Source organism: Wyeomyia smithii, chromosome 3 (genome assembly GCF_029784165.1).
Source record: "Wyeomyia smithii strain HCP4-BCI-WySm-NY-G18 chromosome 3, ASM2978416v1, whole genome shotgun sequence".
Lineage (NCBI taxonomy): Eukaryota > Metazoa > Arthropoda > Insecta > Diptera > Culicidae > Wyeomyia > Wyeomyia smithii.
The window spans coordinates 90986744-91008517 of NC_073696.1; the positions used below are offsets into that span (position 1 = coordinate 90986744).

General features: G+C 37.8%; 1 protein-coding gene across 1 annotated transcript; it reads right to left on the reverse strand.

Moving 5' to 3' along the window:
• Positions 1-10423: 10423 nt before the first annotated feature.
• LOC129727338 (transmembrane protein 62-like) lies at positions 10424-13683 on the reverse strand. Its single transcript, XM_055685080.1, has 4 exons — positions 13103-13683; positions 11771-12998; positions 11412-11715; positions 10424-11352 (listed from the first exon to the last, which is right to left on the reverse strand). The coding sequence occupies exons 1-4, from the start codon at positions 13322-13324 to the stop codon at positions 11067-11069; spliced, it is 2040 nt and encodes a 679-aa protein (XP_055541055.1). The 5' UTR covers positions 13325-13683; the 3' UTR covers positions 10424-11066.
• Between the last annotated feature and the right edge of the window lie 8091 nt (positions 13684-21774).

The following is a 21774-nucleotide window of genomic DNA, read 5'->3' on the forward strand; positions in this document are numbered from 1 at the left end:
ATTTTAAGATGGTTTTCTTCGTTATAAATGCAATCCAAGAAGTCTTTTTTCATGCGATTCCTTACAAATTTGGAACGCATGTCACTTGTAAAAAAAAGATAGTAAGGTTTTGATCATATTTTCGAAAAAATATTGTTTCAGCAGAAATTCACCATGAATAGTGTAAATAACTTTTACTCTCAACGTTTTTCCTCAATCACGCGATTTTCGTTCAACTGACGACGCAGCTTTGGAATTAATTGTCAAAAGCTTGAGTCATTCAATAAAAAACGGATCTATCGGGGAATCATGTTAATGGAATGAAAATGTTGAGGACTGTTAACCTAAGTGACTTCAATTATATTTTGAATTTTTGAGATAAGCTTGGGCTATGTTGTTAATTTCACTGACTTTGTTGAGATATGCCTAAATTGCTACTTTTAATGTACAGTCCTTCTACAATCATGGGTCATTCAACGTGTTGTCTGAATGTTCAAAAATGGATATAAAATCGCGAATATTATCAACTACGAATGTTTTACTATCTATTTCTGTGTTCTGATGTGTGCTTTTGATTAACAATTAGTTTCACTGCAGTTGATGCGTGTAAATCGGTTGGGAAGAAAAATATCACTTACATAACAACAGGGCCGGCATCACATTATTTTCCCGAGTGGGTAGTAAGCAATGGAGGGGGATAATTACGTGTGGGTAAGTACCCAGAGAGACACTTTCCGAATGGGTACTACTACCCACACTACCCACATGAACCGCCGGCCCTGCATAGCAAAAGACACAATGATGGGTCACTTTTGTTGAATGCATCATTTAGTCTATAATATCGTCAGAATACATTACGCAAGTTACTTTATTGTTGTAAATGCTTGATAATAAGCTATTTTATTCAGTCTTGATGCATTATCACGTAAAAGTCATAAAAATATCCAAAATATGGACTGACCCACAATTGTGCACCGCAAAATGTAACATTAGTACAATTATGGGTCACTTCACTTATTGCACCAAGCAGAGTTATAATTTTTAGGGATATTTGCAACTTTAAATCATTTTGATCGTATAAATGAGGTTTCAAATGATTTACAAAAAATACCTCTGCTAATAAAAATTGTTCTGTTTCGTGGGAATAGACGTATTTGTGTAAAAGTGACCCGTAATTGTAGCTGACCCATAACTGTGGAGGCACTGTATTTCCTGCTGTTTTTTTTTTATATTAAAATATGAATTGGAAATGAGATGGATTTTCAGCGATTTTTATTGCTTGCAAACAATCGGTGCAAACAGTTACAAAACAGCAAGCTGCGATCATCTGGTAACATCTTCACCAACCATGCTGGTGGCCTTAGTTCGAATCCCAACACTGACATAGGTGTCGATGGTTGTGGGGTGGCGTGATCTACTCACAAACAACCCAACCGGTCTAGATTTAATCTGTGCTGACACCGGAGGCAGGGTTGATATTTGTTGACACTCTTGAGTGAAAGTGAAAAATAGTATCCATAAACGTTATTTTTTTACAATCGTTTCAGAGTTCTCCTTTCCCGCTTTTTGCATGGAAGTGAACTGTCAAAACACCTCATTATATTTCATGCGATGGAAGCAAGACAACAAAATCAGTTTATCAGTTAACGAAGATTGTCAAGGCATCGGTCAGTGTCAGTGAAAAAGTGTTTCGGTGAGGTTTATTTTGGTTGAGTGGACTGTTTGTTTTTCTTTTTCGCTTTGAAGTGAAGATCATTTGGTTGGATTTGTCGTCAAATTTTATTCCGTAACCGTGAACGATGCGCGCGATCTATTTCATCTAAGTATAACAGCACGTTACTAGGACAAAAATCTAGTGTATCTGAAAGAGTGCTGCGATCATTGGAAGTGAAAATTGAAAATGTTTGGCTGTAATTTTCGAAGAATTTTGCAGGGGAAAATGACTTTTATCAGCACTGACCGGAGGTTTTTCGAGGAGAAAAATCTTTACACTCAGAACATTTTTCACATTATTGTTACGTGAAATTTCCTGTACTTATTCATTTACTGTCATTTTGCATGATTTATGTGACAAACATAACATCTACGTGAAAATCACATGCATACTATGTTTTATCACGTAGCATCTACGTGAACTTAGCAACGTCAAACAGAATGTTATAGAAGAAGTATCGCGTGAACTCTCTGTGTGAAAATATACAGAAATCAAAATGGCGCAGCTGTTGTCTAACTCAGTCTCTAGAAATAAAATAGAATTCTCGACGGCTTGCCAATGAGCTTTTGAGAAACCGTACAAATTTGACATCGAGTCTTGAGCTTACAGGTTTCAAACAGATTCAGTTCGAAGGTCGAGAAGTTTCCTGTACGTATACAGTTGCAGCTAACAGTACAGGGTGAGGAATAAATATCCGTGTTCAATGTTTTAGTCATAGCTTGTTTCTTTCAATATTAAACAACAACATATTAATACAAAATGTAGATACATGAGCATGGTTTGTAACATTTACATCACGGATTCGAAATGTCCACCCTTGGCTTCAACGCACGCCTTCAATCGTTTAGGGAAATTATCGACGATGGACGATTGTTCTTCCACATATATGGCAGGTTTTGGTCAGACTAGCTTCACAGAACGGAAGGTCATCTGTGATTCGAAAACTGCTTAGTGCTCAGTGAATTGTGCAGCGCTCCCTTGTGGTGGAAAGAACGCATTTTACACGGAAAATAAACGGAATTTATTCTTCTTTTATTGAAATCTGTCATACACCCTGGTATAAATCTGCCATGGGAAAACACTACAGGTGTACTCTTTTAATGCGGTTATGTGTTTATTCTATATTTTTACTTGTAAATTCGCTCAAGTTTCCCAGCAATAATGGTTATCACAAACATTTGTAAGATGGTTTATATTAAACTTTTGACGTATGAATACGAATCTTATTATCGATATGGAAATTTGCAAATTTATACTACTGAAAGGTACGCGGATGAAAGGAATATTTGAATTGCGTTCGTCACGAAAAGTGATATTGGTTACATCCACATAATGTGAAAGATCATTAGACTCATTTCAATTTAATATAAAGGTGTTCTGAATTAGTTTCGCTTCGACGCATATTGGTTTTGTGGAATGGAACTCTGTGTGAAGAAGACCAGCTTTGTCGAATGCATTTTGCGAAATAAGACCAAAGAAACAGGAGGTTTGAAACGACCCGGTGACAAGATATTTTATTCGCACTCCTGCTCAACATGTCGGCGCAACAAGCTCGACGGGCTTTGGCAAAATCTATAACTGTCTTATTTAGGTCGAAGAGCAAGACATTCACACATTCACAATTGGGTTGTTTTGCTGTATCAGTTTTTTTTTTTTTTTTTTTTTTTTAAGGGGGGATTTGTTAGTAGCTTAAGTATTCATGATAAATATTAGTAAATAATGAGTATGTGTGTCCAATCACAAATGGTGACTTCTCAACACTGTTAGAAATTTGTAATTTTAATTGTTAGGATTTGTTTGCTTTCGCAATTAGGACTTATCATTCGTAGGGATTTAAACCTACTTGTCAGAAAAGGGGAAGTAAACTTACAACTAACTTAATTGCTAACTTATTGGCTATAAAGAGAGCTTATCGTAGCAATTGAGGATTGCAACGATTTTTGTCGAAAATTGTTAATAATTTTATTTGACATAGCTTCTAATGGTTCAACACCAGTAAGTCTATGTAATTCGAGTGTACCAAACCAAGGAGGACGCTTCAAAATCATTTTCAGAATTTTATTCTGAATCCTTTGGAGCGTTTTCTTCCTTGTTGAACAGCAACTTGACCAGATCGGTACAGCATAAAGCATTGCTGGTCTAAAAATTTGTTTGTAAATCAAAAGTTTGTTCTTTAAACAAAGTTTAGAATTCCTGTTAATGAGAGGATATAAACATCTCGTATATTTGATGCACTTGGCTAGTATACTCTCAATGTGTTCTTTAAAAAAAGTGTTTTATCATAAATTAGTCCCAAGTTTACTGTATCAGTTTTTATATCATCTTTAAAAGCTGAATTTTCTAAGCAAATCATGACTTTTAAATATTTTCTATCATTCGGTTTTAAATGATGATTTTTTTTTTTCACAAATTTTATCACCAAAAACATATATTGTATCATAAATTAACAAGAAAAGAGAAGAAAGTATTAAAAACGACCCTAAACAGAAAAAAGAGTGATAAAAAAGAACAATTTGAACAAACTCAGTTTTTTCTTAGTTTCATATTTGCTACGTAGCTTGGCTTAACCCCCACCCTTCCCATCGTCACATTTCGTCACAAAACTGCAAACCCCTCCCCTCCTCATCGAATGCTACGTCATTTATGGATGTTCTCATTCAAGCGATTTTTTATTCTTCACAAGCTGATCCGGCAAACTTCGTCCCGCCTATTTTAGTGTTTAATTTAATATTTTTCTTGATGATCCTTGATTCCTTGCGATTTGTTTATATCGTTTGAAATGATTGGTTTTATCGGAATGACAACATCCTCGACTTTTGGCTTTTGTACATCACCTCTATTCCGGAAATATATTGGGTGCATTTCAGTTTTTTTCGTTGTTTTCCAGAAACTGAAAGTGGTCATCTTCGAATTCGAAACGGTGTCCAGGGTCAATGCTTGGCTTCTTTGCATCATTTCGATTACGGACATATGAGCCGTTGAGAGCAAAAATGATACATGTGCCATTTTGACACTTTTTGGGTTTTTTGCATAAATTGATGCAGAACGCAATAACGTACTAGAATATCCAAGAAAAACCGAGATCTGATAACCTAAACCAAAGTTATAGCCAAAACAATTTTTGGTAATTAACATAATCACCATTTCGTTGAGAGCAAAAGTGGTACATGTCCAGTCTGTGCATATGAGATGAATTGTAAGTCGAAGATCTCAGGATATAGAACAATCATGTCTTCAGCAAAGTTGGTCAAGTGATTGAGTACTTTCGGATGAAGATCTGTCTGTTCTGGGATTTTCTCACTACGTGGCGCTAGTGTACCCGTGACTATTTCTTAACAGAAAGAGTTTTCTTTATTTCAGTATCAACTCATATGCTGTGGCCAATTTAGAAGATAACATTCTGAGGTCTTTGATATAAATATATATATATACACACTGGACCCAGATTTGGCTTTAGGCAGGCCATCGATAGCCTTCCGGAAGACCCAGAAATACCGTAATTGAGGTCAATTTTCTAAAGTGATCCTAGAGCTTCCTAGTTTTTTTGAAACTGCTTCTGCGGGATTGACTAGAAAAGAAATGATCTTTTGATCGAAAGGTGGTCCAAGGTGGCCACCAGATGGTACACCGAAAGATCCGGAACTAGCGAAAAATGTCAATTTTCAAAAGTGTTCCTAAAGCTTCCTGTTTTTTTTCGAGACCAATTCTAGAAGGAAAATGATCTTTTAATGAAATATGGTCCAAGATGGCCACCACGTGAACCACCGGTACTACCATAGAAGAGATTAATTTTTAAGAACAGTCCCATTTTTTTTTTTTTTTCTAAACCACTCCCAGACGAAAATAAATGATTTCATGACAGAATGTTACTCTAATTTACCATCAGATAGCCCTCCGAAAGATCCGGAGTTACCGTAAACAAGATTAATTTTGAAAAAACAGGTCCTAGTCCTAGTGGGCAGCAAAGTAAACCCTTTCATTTGACATATAGATGGCACCAGAGAGATGCAACGTGTAGGCTACAGGCGACCCCAAAAAAGTGTGACCGGACTTTTTTGTCACCGTGTACACTGTCTGCTTTAATGAATAGGTCCTAGTATTTTCCGTGTTTTTTTTTTTCGAACTATCACATGCAAAAATATACCATAAAATCAAAGAAAAGCCGAGATCTGATAACTTATACCAGAGTTATAACCAAAATAATTTTCAGTTTTCCTCTTCTACGGTATTTCTGGATCCGGAGGGTAACCGGTAGTCTACCGAAAATTGAACCTGGGTCCATCGTGTAGTTATCATCGACCAAATAGCAATTCGAAAGATACCAGGGTATTTTCTTTTGAATTGGCCCTAGTCGATCTAGATTATGTAAAATGTCTTCTGTTACCAAATACATATACACTAGCGCCACGAAGTGACAGAATTCCTCAACAAACAGACCATTATTCTATAGTACTCAATCACTTGGACAACTTTGCTGAAGACATGAATGATCTATGTCTTAATATTAGCGAGCTATAATGCATCCTTTATGCTTAGACTGGACATGTACCACTTTTGCTCTCAACGTTTTCTGGTTGTCATTATTTTTCCCATAGAACAAAAGTGGTACATGTTTTTCCATTGAAGTTTGTGTAAGTTTCTCAACCAGAACTCGTTATGCTTTCATGTACTGTCTTTTGAAACCTTTCCAGCAATGATTTAGTGCAGTTATGTTGGGAAAAATTGTTGAAAATAATTTACTATTTGAGTGTTTTCGTTTTTCGCGTCTCCTGAAAAATTTACTCAATGGCACATGTACCATTTTTGCTCTCAACGGCTCATATTCATATGTAGTAGTATTCGGTTTTTTTCGGCTGTTTCCCAGAAGTTGCCATTTTACAATTCAAACTGGTGTCTGAGGTCAATTTTTAGCTCCTTGCATCATTCTGGATTTGGTGATACTCATATTGAGTGGTATTTGGTCACTTTAGGCTATTTTTCAGAAACCTTAAGTCACCATCTTGGATTTTAAAATGGCATTTGGAAACAATTTCTGGCCCCTGAGCGTCATTTTGGTTTAAGAAACACTCATGTTGGGTGGTACTTGGTAATTCTCGGCTGTTTTCCAAAAACTGGATGTCACCATCTTAGAATTCAAAATGGTATCTGTGGTCGATTCCAGCTTCTGTGTATCATTCTGGTTCCGAAGATACTCATATTGTATGGAAATTGGCCATTTAAGGCCGTTTTTTTAGAAACCGGAAGTTGCCATCTTACAATTCATAATGGTGTCTGAGGTCAATTTTCAGCTTCTTGTATCATTCTGGTTCCGGAGATACTCATATTGGGTGGAATTTGGTCACAGGCTGTGTTCATCTTAGATTTCAAAATGGCATTTGTAGACATGCCAGAAGAAGGAAGGGTGTCGAAACATTATGGACATGTTTGTTACACCTAAAAACATCCACCTGCCAAATTTGGTTGTATTTGATTGATTGGTTCTCGAGCTGTGCGAAATTCGTGTTTCATTTGCATGAGACCCCTCCCTTATAGAACAGGGAGGTGGATGTTTTTAGAGATAACAAATATATCCATAATGGTTCAACACTCAACCGTTATGGATATGTTTGTTATCTCTAAAAACATCCACCTGCCAAATTTGGTTCCAATCACTTGATTAGTTCTCGAGATGTGCAGAAATTAGTGTTTCATTAGTATGGAACCCCTTCCTTCCAGAAAAGGGAAAGGAGTCAAACCAATATGCAGTGGTGGGCATCATTCCGCTAATTCGCTAATTCGCTAATTAGCGACGCTAAAATTCAGATAGCGATTCAGCGATTTCGCTAATTTTTGAGCTGGTTAGCGAAACTGTTAGCGTCGCTAAAATTTTGGCCTTCGAAACGCTAATCGCTAATTCGCTAAATTTTGTAGAGAAGCGACAATAGAAATATTTAGAAAAACTGTGAATTGGGTCCTAAAGCTATACCGGTTTTTATATATCATTTGAAAAAGCCGCGTTTTCTGAGCAAAACGTGATTTTTAAAAAAACATTTATCGTTTTCCTTCGATTTTTAAATGAAGAATAAAAAAACTGCTCGAAAGGTCTTAGATAACGTTTCACCCATGTACGGTGTATGAGAGAACTGTCATTTAAGGCATTTCGAGCAGATTTTTATCCTTCATTTAAAAATCAAAGAAAAATGATAAACATTTTTTTAAAATCACGTTTTTCTCAGAAAATTGCACTCTTCCAGCTGATATATAAAAATCAAAAAACCATTTAAAACTTTAGGACCCCATTGCTGATGGCGTACGTAAATTGCTTTGAAAGATGAACATACTTTACTGCAAAAGTTACTTTTATCAGGTTTTTTGCCGTAGAATGGAGTTCCAGTTATCGTACAAGCCACAGGAGCATTTTGAAGAACAAGCACAAGGTCTAGATTGAATTTTCGGTACACCAAGAACTTTGGTAAATTGCAATGCGCTTGAAATTATGACAACTTTGGTTCTACTTTTTCGATTCAGATAATAATTGAATTTTTATGAAAACATTCCTAAGAGTATCTATTTTCAATGCAAGCTAAATAACTTTTGTTATTCTTGTTTTTACAAAATCAAATATGAATACCGTTTCGTGAACCTCTTACTGTAAATAGCTTTAAAAAGTAATTGTTTTCGTTTGTTTAACCAAAACAGATCAAAGTTGTCCAAATCTTACAAAACACGAGCAATAAACATAGCGATATGACTATTACATATTAAAAAGTTAGCGATTAGCGATTAGCGAAAGTTCCGCTAATGTGGGTTTAGCGTTTAGCGTTTAGCGATTATCGAGCTAAATTTTCCGGTTAGCGACTTAGCGATTAGCGTCGCTAAATTTTCGGTTAGCGGTGCCCACCACTGCCAATATGGAGATATTTGAAACTCCTCAAAACATCCTCATGCCAAATTTGGTTCCATTTGCTTGGTTAGTTTTCGAGATGTGCATAAATTTGTGTTTCATTTGTATGGGACCCCTCCCTTTCAGAAGAGGGAGGGGTCTCGAATTATCTTAGTCACCTTTCTGAACCTTTTCGGTTCAGTAGTTTCCAAGGCTATATGGATCAAACAGACAGACAGACAGACAGAGCTGCATTTTTAAATGTTTAGATTAAAAAATTGAAGGACAATGATTCAAAATCACGTTTGCTCAGAAAATTACACTCTTTTAGCTGAAATTTAAAAATGAGAAATCCGTGAATAGCTAAACAACCCAATTAAGACATGCTGTTAGAGTTACGGCAGTTACTCAGAACTCCTCTTTTTTTTTACTTTTGTTCTGATTAAATCTTTGTCTTGCCCCACGGTTTAGACAATAAACAGATATTTTCATGTTTCCTACGCAAATTTTTTTTTGAGTGGATTTTTACGAGCGCTTTTCACGCGAAGTCTCGGACTTAAGCCTGTATCAGACTAGCCGTTGCAGCGGTTGACCGCTACCGTTCCGTTCTTTTTCGACCGTTCGACAGCGGTCGACCGTCGCTTGTTGTTGTTGCAAAAAAATAGAACGGTTAGATGGACTGATGCAGGGGGTGAGCTGTGAGCTCTTCAAGTGTTCATGCAGAAGCAGTACGAAGAGCAATATGTACGAAATCTCACATGCTCCTTAGTTTTGCGGACAATATTAATATTATCGCTATCGGATGTAGGGCCGTGGAGGAAGTCTTCAGATCAGGCGAGGTTGAAACTTATTATAAACTCAGCCAAAACAAAGTACATGGTAGCTGGCAGGAAGCGTGGAAGTTACGGTGGTGTTGCTGAAGTGGAGAATGATGGGGAACGATTTGAAATTGTTGATGAATTCGTTTGTCTTGGTACGCTTGCGACATGTGACAACGATATGAGCCGTTAAGTGAAACGACGATTTGCAGCTGCGAACAGGGCCTTCTATGGACTACGTTACCAGCCAAGATCCCGTAGATTGCGAACTCGTACCAAACTAGTGCTGCAAAGGAAACTGACCATCCCGATGACACTTTACGGATATGAAACATGGACGCTGAAGAAAGCTGTTCGCCGATTGCTCGGAATTTTTGAGTGAAAAATTCTACGATAGACACTTAGCGGTAAATTGGAAGATGGAGTGTGGCGCCGGCGTATGAATCACGAATTATACCACATTTACAAACATGCTGATCTAGTGTAGGTGATTCAGCTTCTGAAGTTTGCTTCAGTGGGCTGGACATGTAGCCAGAATGCCTGACAAGAGAGACACCAAAACTATCTCCAGCAGGAAACCAAGAAGAGATCGTCGACTTTGCAATAGGCCTCGCACTCGGTGGACAGCAAAAGCTGGACATCTCTAATTTATTCGGCCCTAGACAAGTAAACGGTCCGTCAGCCAACAAAGTAAAATAAAGTAAGTAATCTATTTTAATTATGTTCTAAATATAGGCCAGATTTCCATTACCTACTACAAAAACTTTACCACTTTAAATCATCCGCAGATCGTCCGCAGAGCAACTCGCCTCGCCTCCTGTCACGAGACGTGCAAAATTTTGTATTAGGGAACGCGAGTTGATTCACAAACGAGCTACTCGTCCAAAATCCAGCCGACTCGCCACCTGTAATACCAGGTGAGTAACTCGCGACTCACCTCGTCGTCTGTAATAGACCCCATAGTATGGTATTTTTTACTGATTACATAACCTTTGTTTTAATATACAAATACTTACCCTGATTTATACCTCCAGATAACAAAAACTGCAATTATAATAGTTGCTCTATTTATTATCACAACAAAGTAAACGTGCCTCATAAAATATTTGCACCTATTTACATTCACTTTTCTTAAAGTAGTTACAAATACTTATAACAGGGTACTCGATTGTTTTACGTCCGGTGGATTTTCTTCTGAATAAAATAAATAGAATAAATAGAACCAATTTTTGGATTTTGCATTCAATCATCCAGTTTCTAAGCATTAGAGTATGATTAGCTACTTAACCCTGTAATCTAAGTTACTTTGGTTGTATAACTTAGCATTGTTATTATTACCATCCAATTCATTGTACACGAATGTTCAAAATGTCTTCAATTATGATTGCAATCAGTAATTTATATTACTTACATTTCCTGTTTCCTAATATTACTTTTTCTCATCTTAGCTGGATAATTTGTTATCATAATTTGATAACGATGTAATAACGATGATGCAAACTTTCTTAGAAATTGCGTTACTGTTACAATAGGAAAACACTTTGAAATCTTTAATTTACTAAAAGTCAATATTTTATGAAAAGAATAATTTTCCTAACTAATAGCTTCGCGACTGCAGAAAAGGGTAAAACACTCAATTCCTGATGTAACACCAAATTCGTTCGAAGCATATTCTGTCATTATAAAGCAATTATCACTGGGAAAACGTTGATTTGGGCTCGGCCGGCGGAGACCAAACAGCAGCAGCTGATTGAAGACACTTCGCAGGCAAGTTTTTCGATTGGTACCATAGCAGTATGTTTAGCACAATAGACCATGTCCGCAACGGTGTGATAATGAATGCCAACGTTCCGTAAGCATGCCAGAATATCAGCGCCAGAAGAAATTCAACTGCCATAATAAGGATGAAGGGAAGATTCTGCCATGTCGCTGCCAAGAAGTTTAATTTCTTCTCCCCGCTAGAGGGAGCCCGATAGAATCTACAAACAAAAGTTTTTCAGTATCCCAATTTCTTTTCAAACTTTGTGTAGTTACGTACCGTTTTTGAGCATTGCTAGCGTAAATATTTATCAGCGGAAACTGACAAAATACTAGCTGAAAGAATCCGTAGAAATATGTTAACGTTCCAGGAAGGAAAGCACCATTCACAAAAATGCCCCAGACAAATACAATGCCCATATGGCCGTCAATGATTTCTCCAAATGACCACGGACCGCACGTCAAGTACAGACAGTATCCAACAATGGGAAATATGAGACGATCGACCGTCGAAAGAATCCACATCTTTCGAATCCAACCACGGCAACACAAACTTCGAATGCGGGGACGTGCGACGGTTCCACCTATAAGCAATACGCTTAGAACAGAATAAATACTTGAATATGATTTGTAACTTACTTCTAACGAGCATATGCCAAATTCGGAACACACATAGCGGCAATAAGCAGGAAATCAAAGCCACACTGAAAAAGGCCTGGAAAATCTTGTTCGTATCGTACATCAGTACGAATCGCGCCAGTATGCTGAACTTCTTACGTGACCCATCCAAGGTAAATTCTTGTTCAATCACCCGATACCGCCCGTCTTCATCTCGAATAAACACAGATATTTTGTGCATACCTTGAGCGTATTGCTCCGCTCTCCATGGAACCACAAACAGTTCTTTAGTGACTGGGGTACAATCGATCCAAGCCTGGCTATCTAACTTTACCTGACATTCAGTTATCTTAGCTGGAGAGAAGGCAAGCAAACGAATATGACTAGAATGCAACTGGGCTTGAGGATCTTCTTTGCCAGGTATATTGAACAGAGGGTTCTTGGGATTCGTAATCAGAACGACCGGCCACTGATTATGCTGCAAATCGACAAACGAAAACTGTCCATGATCAAAAGCAGCTAATCGGTATAGACGGTTTTTCATCCAATCCCCTAATTCTAGTTCTAGAAATCCTTCATTTTGCATCGTATACATTTGTGGAACGGCTCCACCCAGCTTATGAAAATGCCCGCAGAGGTAAGCGTACCCTTCCTGATATTTACCAACCAAGTTCCGCACTCCACTAGTTCCTAAACCTGGAGTCAATATACACGACGTAGGATAATGGCCGAACCAAATCGTATAATTCGTCCCCATGTCTCTAGACTTTTCCGCTAGACTCATAATATGCTGCGTTTCATTGATGGACAACATTCCAACAAAGTTAAACGGCCTTTTTGGGCCCGGTTCCAGACAAGCGTCTACGCCTATAAAACTATAACGGTCACCATCCTTGGTCGTTAAATGATGCATGTAGGAACGTGAATGTACTCTGCCCTGAACAGAATAATTGGTGAAAAGATCCTGCTTGGCTTGCAAGGCGGGAACATTGAAATTATCATGATTTCCTCGAATATCCAACCACGCAGTTTTACTGAGCACATTTGTGTCTCTCAAAACGTCCCGGTACCAGCGCCACTCTTTCTCATGCTGCTGGGATCCTAAAAAGTTTGACGTTTTTGCATCCGTCAAATCTCCAGACGCAAGAACAACCGACGGTCGGATTACGTCCACTGTACGGTTACAAAATTCGATCAGATGAGGAATACGCGTCGGGTCTAGGTAAAGGCTGATGTGAAGATCCGAAATCTGAAAATATGTACAGCTTAGCGTCTTATATGTAGTTGTTTTTCTCCAATTTTTACAGCTAATTACATAGTTGACTAGTGTTAGAGGATTGATATTTTGCTTACCTGTAGAAACCACATAAGATGTCGTGGGCTATCATCAAGCTTGAAGCCATTCGACCATCGCTGACGATCCGTGTTCCAGCGTAGCTGGCCCTCATTATAAGCGGCATCCAGTCGCTTGCTCAACTTCCTATCGATACCAACCAGATTGGCGACGTTCGCCACAAATATCGAAAATATCACAATAAACGTTATCAAAGCTATTGCGGCTGTAGTGAAACGCATTTTTGCAGAGAAAAACTATTTGTCGGTTCACCAATTTATGATACGATGTGACTTTCTTCTGACCTCACAAAGCCGATGGCCTAGCCCAGCTGATTTATCATATCTCACTGGTACTTTTTTACATAACAAATTATTACGTTTTTAGGCCTTTTGAACTTGAAGAAACGTACTGCTTAAAGTAACATTAATCACCTTCGAATAGCAGTTTCTAAATAAGTGTTATTTAACGTAGAAATGCTGTAATAAGCTACTGATAAAAAGAAACCGCAAATCACCTAATATCAATTACTGCAGCTGTTGCGGGTGGTGAATTTGCAAGTACTGTTATCGATTTTTTGCGTTGCCAAAACGGTTTGTTTACCCAAAGCATTACTGATAGGTAACGTGATTCGATATGTCGCATCTCACAAATGCACAGTCATTTGTTGCACGGTGGGTCTCTATGCTGACTTTATCAGGAAAAAAACCATTTTGTTACAGGTTTACAAATACAGTCGCCGTTCGATAACTGCAAGACTTTTAACTGCAACGCTTTTTAACTGCAAGACCGATAACTGCAACAACTTTGCAGTTATCGGACCGCAATCCGTCAAATTTGATGTCAAAGTCATATGACAATGAAGCGACAGATCTCGCGGGGGGATTCTAAATGCAAATGAAAATTGTTGAATCTCTAGAAACATTTCAAAAGGACTCTTTAATTTCTCCAGATTTTTTTTCGATTTTGTTTACTTGTTGTCTCTTCATTCTAGATGAGAGATTATATATCTCCACTATTAATCAATAAAGCAAAATCACCATGTTATGTGGTTCACTTTCCATTATAATTATAAGAGAAAAAAATATCCTTTTTGCACTGTTTGGCTAGCTTATACTACTCAGCGAGGCAGTGCATAGTAGATCACACATAATGTTTTGTGACCTAGCGTTAAATAGACCATTTTACGAACTGACAGGTGTCACGGATCCTGCTGACGTTGCTTCTACTTGCGTTATGTCAGCGGTTCCGAGTTTTCTGTCAAATTTCATTCAAGAATTGAGTTTCAGAAACATCTCGTAAAATGGTCAATTATAGTTGTTGGGTTTCACGTTTTCGGCCAAGACAAGTAAAAACAGTTTCGAACAGCAGTTTCACTTTAAACAGCTTCAACTAGAATTAGTTTTATTTAATCGGTGAAGTGTAACAAATAAATTTAGCTTACAAATCTAGTTTTTCCTTGCATGCGATTTCCCCAACCTTAAACTGCCTGAATTATTACCAACGACTGTAATTAAAATACAATTAGGTATCGGTATCACTTCTCGCATCTTTATTCGCTTACTGCAACACTATCTTTCACTTCCAACTGATCTATCTTTCCGAACTTCACTTTTACTATCAAATTTTCTACTAATCTCCCGTAAATTCTATCTTTAACCACGCCAGAATCTCTTTTTACCTTCCTGCTTTTACAGTATCTGTTTGTTTACAATTTTTCTATGCTTCTATGCTCCAACACTTTTCTTTCTGTCATTTCTACGCCTTAACCCACTGACATTTCTTGGTATTCAAGCATGCAGCGACGCGGCTGAAACATAACCAGTGTGGCCAGAACAATAGTGATGAACTTTATCTTCACCCGAGTCTTCGCCTACATATTGGTTAGAGCAAGCGCACCGGTGAGTTGCCATTTGAGTTGCTATTTTCACAACGCTGGCCGTTGCTATTTTGGATAGCAAGCGATTTTCGCACCGGTCGTTGCTAATGGGGATTACCAATTCCACTATTTCTTTTTCACACCGGCAGTTGCCAATTTCTGAAGACCGTCACTCGCCAGCGTTGGCAAAATGTTTGTTTGTAATGTATTTCGCATATTTTTTTGCGGATCTAGAAATAACCAACTTATCCGTCAGTCAATCGTTTCCGGAATGATCTACGTTCTTTCTACTTCATAAAATGTTCTCGCCATTTCACATAACTTTGTTTTAACTTTGTTTCCGTTCTCCCAAGCTATCGATGACATAATTCTTGTGCAGATTTTTTTACTTGTGCGTACATAAATTTTTTCATCCTTATATGTTTATTCAAAGTAATTCCGTAAAATTGGGAACGTCCCGCAACGTTGGCTTAAATGACTATTCTACTGAAAGCTGGCGAACTGTCATTAGTTGTATTCTGTATTTTATGCTGTCTCGGTTCCCACAGTTTGCTAATATTATTTGAAAATTTGCCGCCAAAAAGAACTTAAAGATAGAACGCGTAAATTGTTTTCGATTATTTGATTGATTCTAGTGACGAAAAGAGTGGTTTCGCAAAACAAATTTCCTTATACGCGATTAAAAAAATGGTTTTTGGAAAGATTCGGGGCGACTTTCAACCTAGTAAATACCAAAAAAACGCCATACGGAGGAAGGTGCCATCCAGCGTTTTAACAACGGTCTATATCGATGACCATTTCCAACGCCGCTTTCTAACGCATCTTCGGTTGTTTTTGAAGATTGAAACAGCGGTAAAGGAGAAAAATGGTTTTTTATACAACGACCGAACGAAATGGGAAAATAGTTAGTAATACTCCCGAGCAGATTTGCTTAAATTTTCCAGGTTTATTGAATAATATTGGCCAATCTTGTGAGGATTTGAGCTTTCCGCATCGTTTAGGTTGCAGACAAAAATGCCAACCAAAATGGTCATCTCAATAAAAAAAACCTATACAAAATGTTTACCTGCCCGAAAAAACACCCTGTGCAAAATTTCAGCTCAATCGGAAATAAAATTGAGTAGTGGTTCACGCCGACACTTGCATCCTACGACGTGTTTAACAAGCGCGGCAAAACACTTCGTCTTCCGAGGCCGACCAATTGAGTCCGCATTCAAAACACTCGTCATCTTCGTAATATTATTACGAACATTCACTATCGAGCAAAAAAAAAACAATAGTTTGACATTTCATCAAATAGCAACGATTCGGCTCGTTGCTATCGCGTTGCCAAATTTAATAACTCGCTACTACCCGAGGTGGGGATTACTATTTCCCAAACCAACATAGCAACGCCCGGTGCGGTTGCCGCGTTATGGTGGGAGTTGCCAAACTAGCTTTAGAAACTTCAAGTTAGCCACTGGTGGGCTTGCTTTTAGGTAGAGTAGTTACTAAAACGCAATAAATTATGATGCGGGAATATGAATAATTGATTAATCGGAAAGCTTGCCTATTTTAGTTTTCTGCAGTTTTTTGCCACTATTCCATTAAAAAAAACATAGCGACATCATTGAAAACAAAAATGGTAGTGACGGACCCCCCTCTAAATTTTGGCATGTGTCAAGTGTTGCAGTTATTGAACGGCATTCGATAACTGCAATGTAAACATGTTGCAGTTACCGAACTACGACTGTATAAGTATTATTTAGCTGTATTTCCTAGATATTTCCTTTCTCGCATGACAAAATTCTTCCGTCCATTTCGCCGCTGATGAATTTTATTCTTAGTAAAAATCTAGGGGTAATACACTGTTGGTATTTTGTGGAATATTTAAATGTTCAATATTAGGGTCCGTTCAAATATTACGTAACGCAGTAGAGGGTGGGGCTAGGGGCTTCTTTATTTTCATGAAAAATCTTTCGATAATATTAATCGATATCGGTAGATATAAATATTTTGATATTTATCGTTTATCTGTCAATTGACAATCCTCCAACAAAAATATAACGTCAATAAGCTATGATATAAATAGCGGGGTACCCAAAAATACAACGATAAATACTTCATAATATTGAATATTGGAAATATTTCGCAATATATCAATAGTGTCTTGCCCCAAGGGATAATCTGTTTTTTGTTACAAATGATTACGCAAAACTGGCGGGGTGGGGGTTTTTAGGGTTAACGTTACGTGTAACATGCTGAATTGAAAAACGGATTTACAGCAAAAAAATATGTACAATAAATTTTTAACGTAATTTATGTCGAATTCGTTTTCGCGGTGTAGCTACACTATCTGCTTTGATCGATTTTTTGATCGATCGGTTTCTTTCAACCGCCACGGCTTATTAAACACGTTTCATGATATGTCCTTTACACCATTTGATAGCGGAGAATCTAATCTTGCTTTTTAAATAAAAACCACGTTGGGAATAGTTACTTTAGCTGAACTATTAAACAAATGAAAAGTCAATCAAGAAAATCGATGAAAGTAGATAGATCCTTTTGACATGTTACTCTACATTTATTTCTCGGTTTAAAGTAGGTGATACATACTACTTATACCTAGGGGCTAGACACCTCTATTTTCGTGAAAAATATTTCGATTGGTTGATATAATCTGATATTCAAACCATTTACAGATGAACAACGAAGAATTATATCAACGGCTGTACTACTTGTTTTGCTCTGCTTATCTTTCAAAATCGAAAAAGGATTTGCAAATGCAATGCGCTAAACATTGGAGAGTAATCCGGAAAAAAAGACGACAATTTCATAGATCTTTACACACGCAAAGCTATCCGATTTAGTAGCCGAATCAAGGAATAACGAAACATGCAATTCTTTATCCAGTCTCCAAAAACCGACCCAAAAATACATTAGCCAAAAACCAGTTCGATTTCTAGTGGAAACGATAGAAAGAAAACAGTTAGCCATCTGTTGCCGACCGAGGTGCCAACAATAGTTGTTCCCGATCATTCACATTCACCAATCTGTGCCATTCCGAGACAAGAAACCAATTGAGCATCGTTGACGCTGATATCACCAACTTATTTCTGTGACAGGATAGGCGTCATCCGTAAATCGTGTAAGGACTTTTTTCGAAATTTTCGACACACCCGCCCCCCTCCCCCCATAATAAGGCTTAGTAAGATTTTACATTAGCCCCCTCTCCCTCACGAATCTTACGTAAGATTTTCTTTTTAGAGGAAAAAACATTTTTGAAAATGAAACATTTTTTTACACATAGCGTATTCGTAGGGGATAAAAACATAACAAGTTAATTCAGTTAATATCATGTTAAAGTAAATAAAATTTTGAATTAAATAGAAATGAAGTAAAGTCCATGATTTTGTAATTTTTTTTCGTTTTTTGAATTTTTCATTCTTACGTAAGATTCTCTTGAATCCCCTTCCCCCCCTTCGTAAGCATTCGTAAGCAATTTGGATAATCACCCCCCCCCCTCTTCCCCTAAGCCCTTACGTAATTTGTGGATGCCCCAAAAGGGAATGATTACCTACACACTTAGAAAATTTCGCCGAATCTGTTAGTGCCGAGATTCGGACAGCCGAGTGCTCGGCAACCATCTCGGCTGAATCTCTTTTGCCGAGAATCTCGGGAAACCAATATTTGACAGATGTCATTTTATGCCGAGAATCGCGGCACGCATTTGACTGTGCTCTCAGCAAATCCAGCCGAGAGGCGGCAAACCAGTCTAACGAGCTTTCGGTTATATAAACTGAATGCTCGGCACAGTAAAGAGCCGTTTTTTCATTGAAATCCAGTCGCAGAGAATAATTTCGCTTAGAATTCGATAGTTTTCTTTCAAAAGATCAATTATAGGCTCGATGAGTTTTAATAAGTAATAAAATTTATTCATATTGAGTTTTGAATGTTTGTTTTTATCTTGGTCGCATGTAGGGCATTAAGCAAAACAATTAGTCTAATACTACGTCTAACGCTTACCCTCAAAACAAATATAATAATATTGCATTTATACTATTTTAAACCACACTTTTTCGACTTCCAGCCGCTTCCCACAAATCTGTACTACATTTTTTCGTCTAACAGATTGTAAACACCTGTAGTTCGCACAAATTTCAACCATATTTTTATCTGCTTCCAGTTTGCTCGCCCGTAAGACGCACAAATTTGCACTAAGAAAAATGGCGGCAACTCGTTCATGAGAATGACAGCTGTTTTGCCGAAATACAGCAACATTAAAAATTCGTGCTGAGATCCCAGTAATGTTTTTGCTGACCTCGGCATCATCTGTGTTTAACGATAAATTGGCAAAAAATAGAGACGAGATTCGTCAAGCTTTGTTTATTTGGCGAAGTACCGGCAAAACGATTTGACGACTTTCGGCAACCGGCGTTTTTATGCTGAAATATCGGTTGAATCCCAAGTTGCCGAGTGAACTCGGATGTTTTTTTAGCCGAGCTTGAGGTCCAGTTTTAAGTGTGTAGGGGTTAAGCAAAGCAAAGCCTTGGTGCTACATTCCGTATCGGAACTCGACCTTCTCTTTATTATACACCAACTTCGCAGCCAACTGTTAAGTGTACAGGACTACAGGAGCTAGCGCTACGATACTTTTGACACCAACAGTCTCTCCTGCCCAAGTAACCAGTAAGCACTAAATCATTGCCCTACAACAATACTATATTTGATTACAGAATTCTGGGCAAGAACTTATTCTGACCTAAATGCTTGTATATATCTGATATAATGTTAAAAAGGCGAAATAACGAGCTGATAAAGTGCTGCAGGTGGCAACCGTTGATATGCATCGTTAGTGCTGATTTGGAGCACCCATAAGATTTCTCTTTTCTGACGTGTTTTATTATTTGGTGTCTGGAACAAATGCAAAAAAATATTCAGAAGTAATACATATGTTTTATTTTGTGCATGTGTTCTTCCTCAACGTCGTTTGGAATTCAACAGGGACTTTTTTCATCTTCTGATATTGACGGTCCAGAAACCACGAGCCCAGGAGATGTAGATCCTGGATCCAACTCACTAGTTTGCAATTGTTTTGCATTGGGTATTTCGGAAAGGCTCATGCTTTCCTATACGCGAACTTTGCGTCAAAAACTCCCACTCCTTCAAGTTTTTTTTTTCATTTACTTGGAGTATCCATATTCCGTCTATTTTTAATTGACCATTCGATATCGCTCGTTATTGGCACTTACGAAAAAATATAATGCGTCTTCTATATGCATTTAAAACACTACATCGTAGCACCTACGGTAGCCCTTTAAGCGCATATTATGCTCTCAGTAATGCTAGTTTAGCATAACGCCCTAAACAGTAAAAAACATGATATAAAGCTATTTGGCATTAACATAGCTGAATTAGTGCTAATAAAATGCTATCTTCTAATGCCTATGGTTACTTGAGTGAGCCGGGACTCGAACATACAACGACTGGCTTGTAAGGCCAGCATCGTACCTTGAGACCAGTTAGGAGGTTGCTCTAGTCTTGCGAGTGGTAATCCTTTACACAACAATAAAATGTCAAGTTCATTAAGCAGATAGTATGTGAAGTAGGGAGAGCGAAAAATAAGCGAACTGGAAATATGATACAGATTTGGAGATTGCGGGTTCAAGTCCCGTCGGGAAGCGGTATATTTTTCCAAATCTGTATTGCTTAATGAACTTGCGTGTTAACGGGTAAAAGGCCGTTGGTAAAAATAGAAATTTAGTTCGAAAAATGAAATATCACTTTAGGTTTTTTTCCGACATTGAAGGATTTTGTGTTCGGTTGTGTTTTGGTTTTGCGAATTGAAAACTAACAAAAATAACAAACGTACAAGCCTATGGACTAGACACCCAACAAACAATTTTGTTGGATAACGGCTTGTTAAGCTATAGTTCAGCCGAAATCCACTGAATAATAGCTTGTTAAGCTGTAAAACAACAAAATGGTTTGCTGGGCACCTTTATTTTCATGAAAAATATTTGGCTAATATTCCACGATGTTGGTTGATGTATTTTGATATTTATCGTTTATCTGTCAATTGACATCCTCCAACGATAATGTAACGCTTGATGTAATGGCAATGGGCTAGAGGGGTACCCGTAAATGGAACGGTAAATACTTTTTAATATTGAATATTGGGAATATTTCGCAATATATCAATAGTGTCTTACCCCTAGGTAAAAGCAGTAAAACGTCACCCCTGGATTGCCTTATGGGCGTTTCGTTATTTGAATTTCGTCGTGCGCATGCACGAATCAAAACATTTTTATTAGCAAATTTCTTTATTCCACCAGCTCACCTCGTTTGCTCTGGAAGCACACTAACTGCTGTCAAAACCCTTCTTTATTCGCTCGACTTTGACCCAGTTTTGACCTGGGGATCATTCAAATAATACATAACGCTTTAGGGGGTGGGGGGATATTTAGCGGAGCGTTATATTGCATGCGACAAACATGTAAAATTGCGTTACATGGGGGTGGGTGGGTATTGAAAATTGCCAAATTCCGCGTTATGTAATATTTGAATGGTTCCCTGCCTTGCTGCCCGAAGCGCATTGTAAAATTTCTCAGCTTCAACCCACCACCGCACGTGCTAAGTTCGTAAACAATTATTTGGCATCTCTTTCTTACTTGCGTCTTAAATGGCGATGACGTTTTATTATTCCTCGGCAGTTTTGCCCGCACACAGTGGAATAAAGAAATTCGCTATGTTTCTCACTCCGCTACTGTTATTGAAAATAATCAAACCTAAAGAAAACGTCAAAATGTGCTGCGTTCATTTTTCTGTGCATGC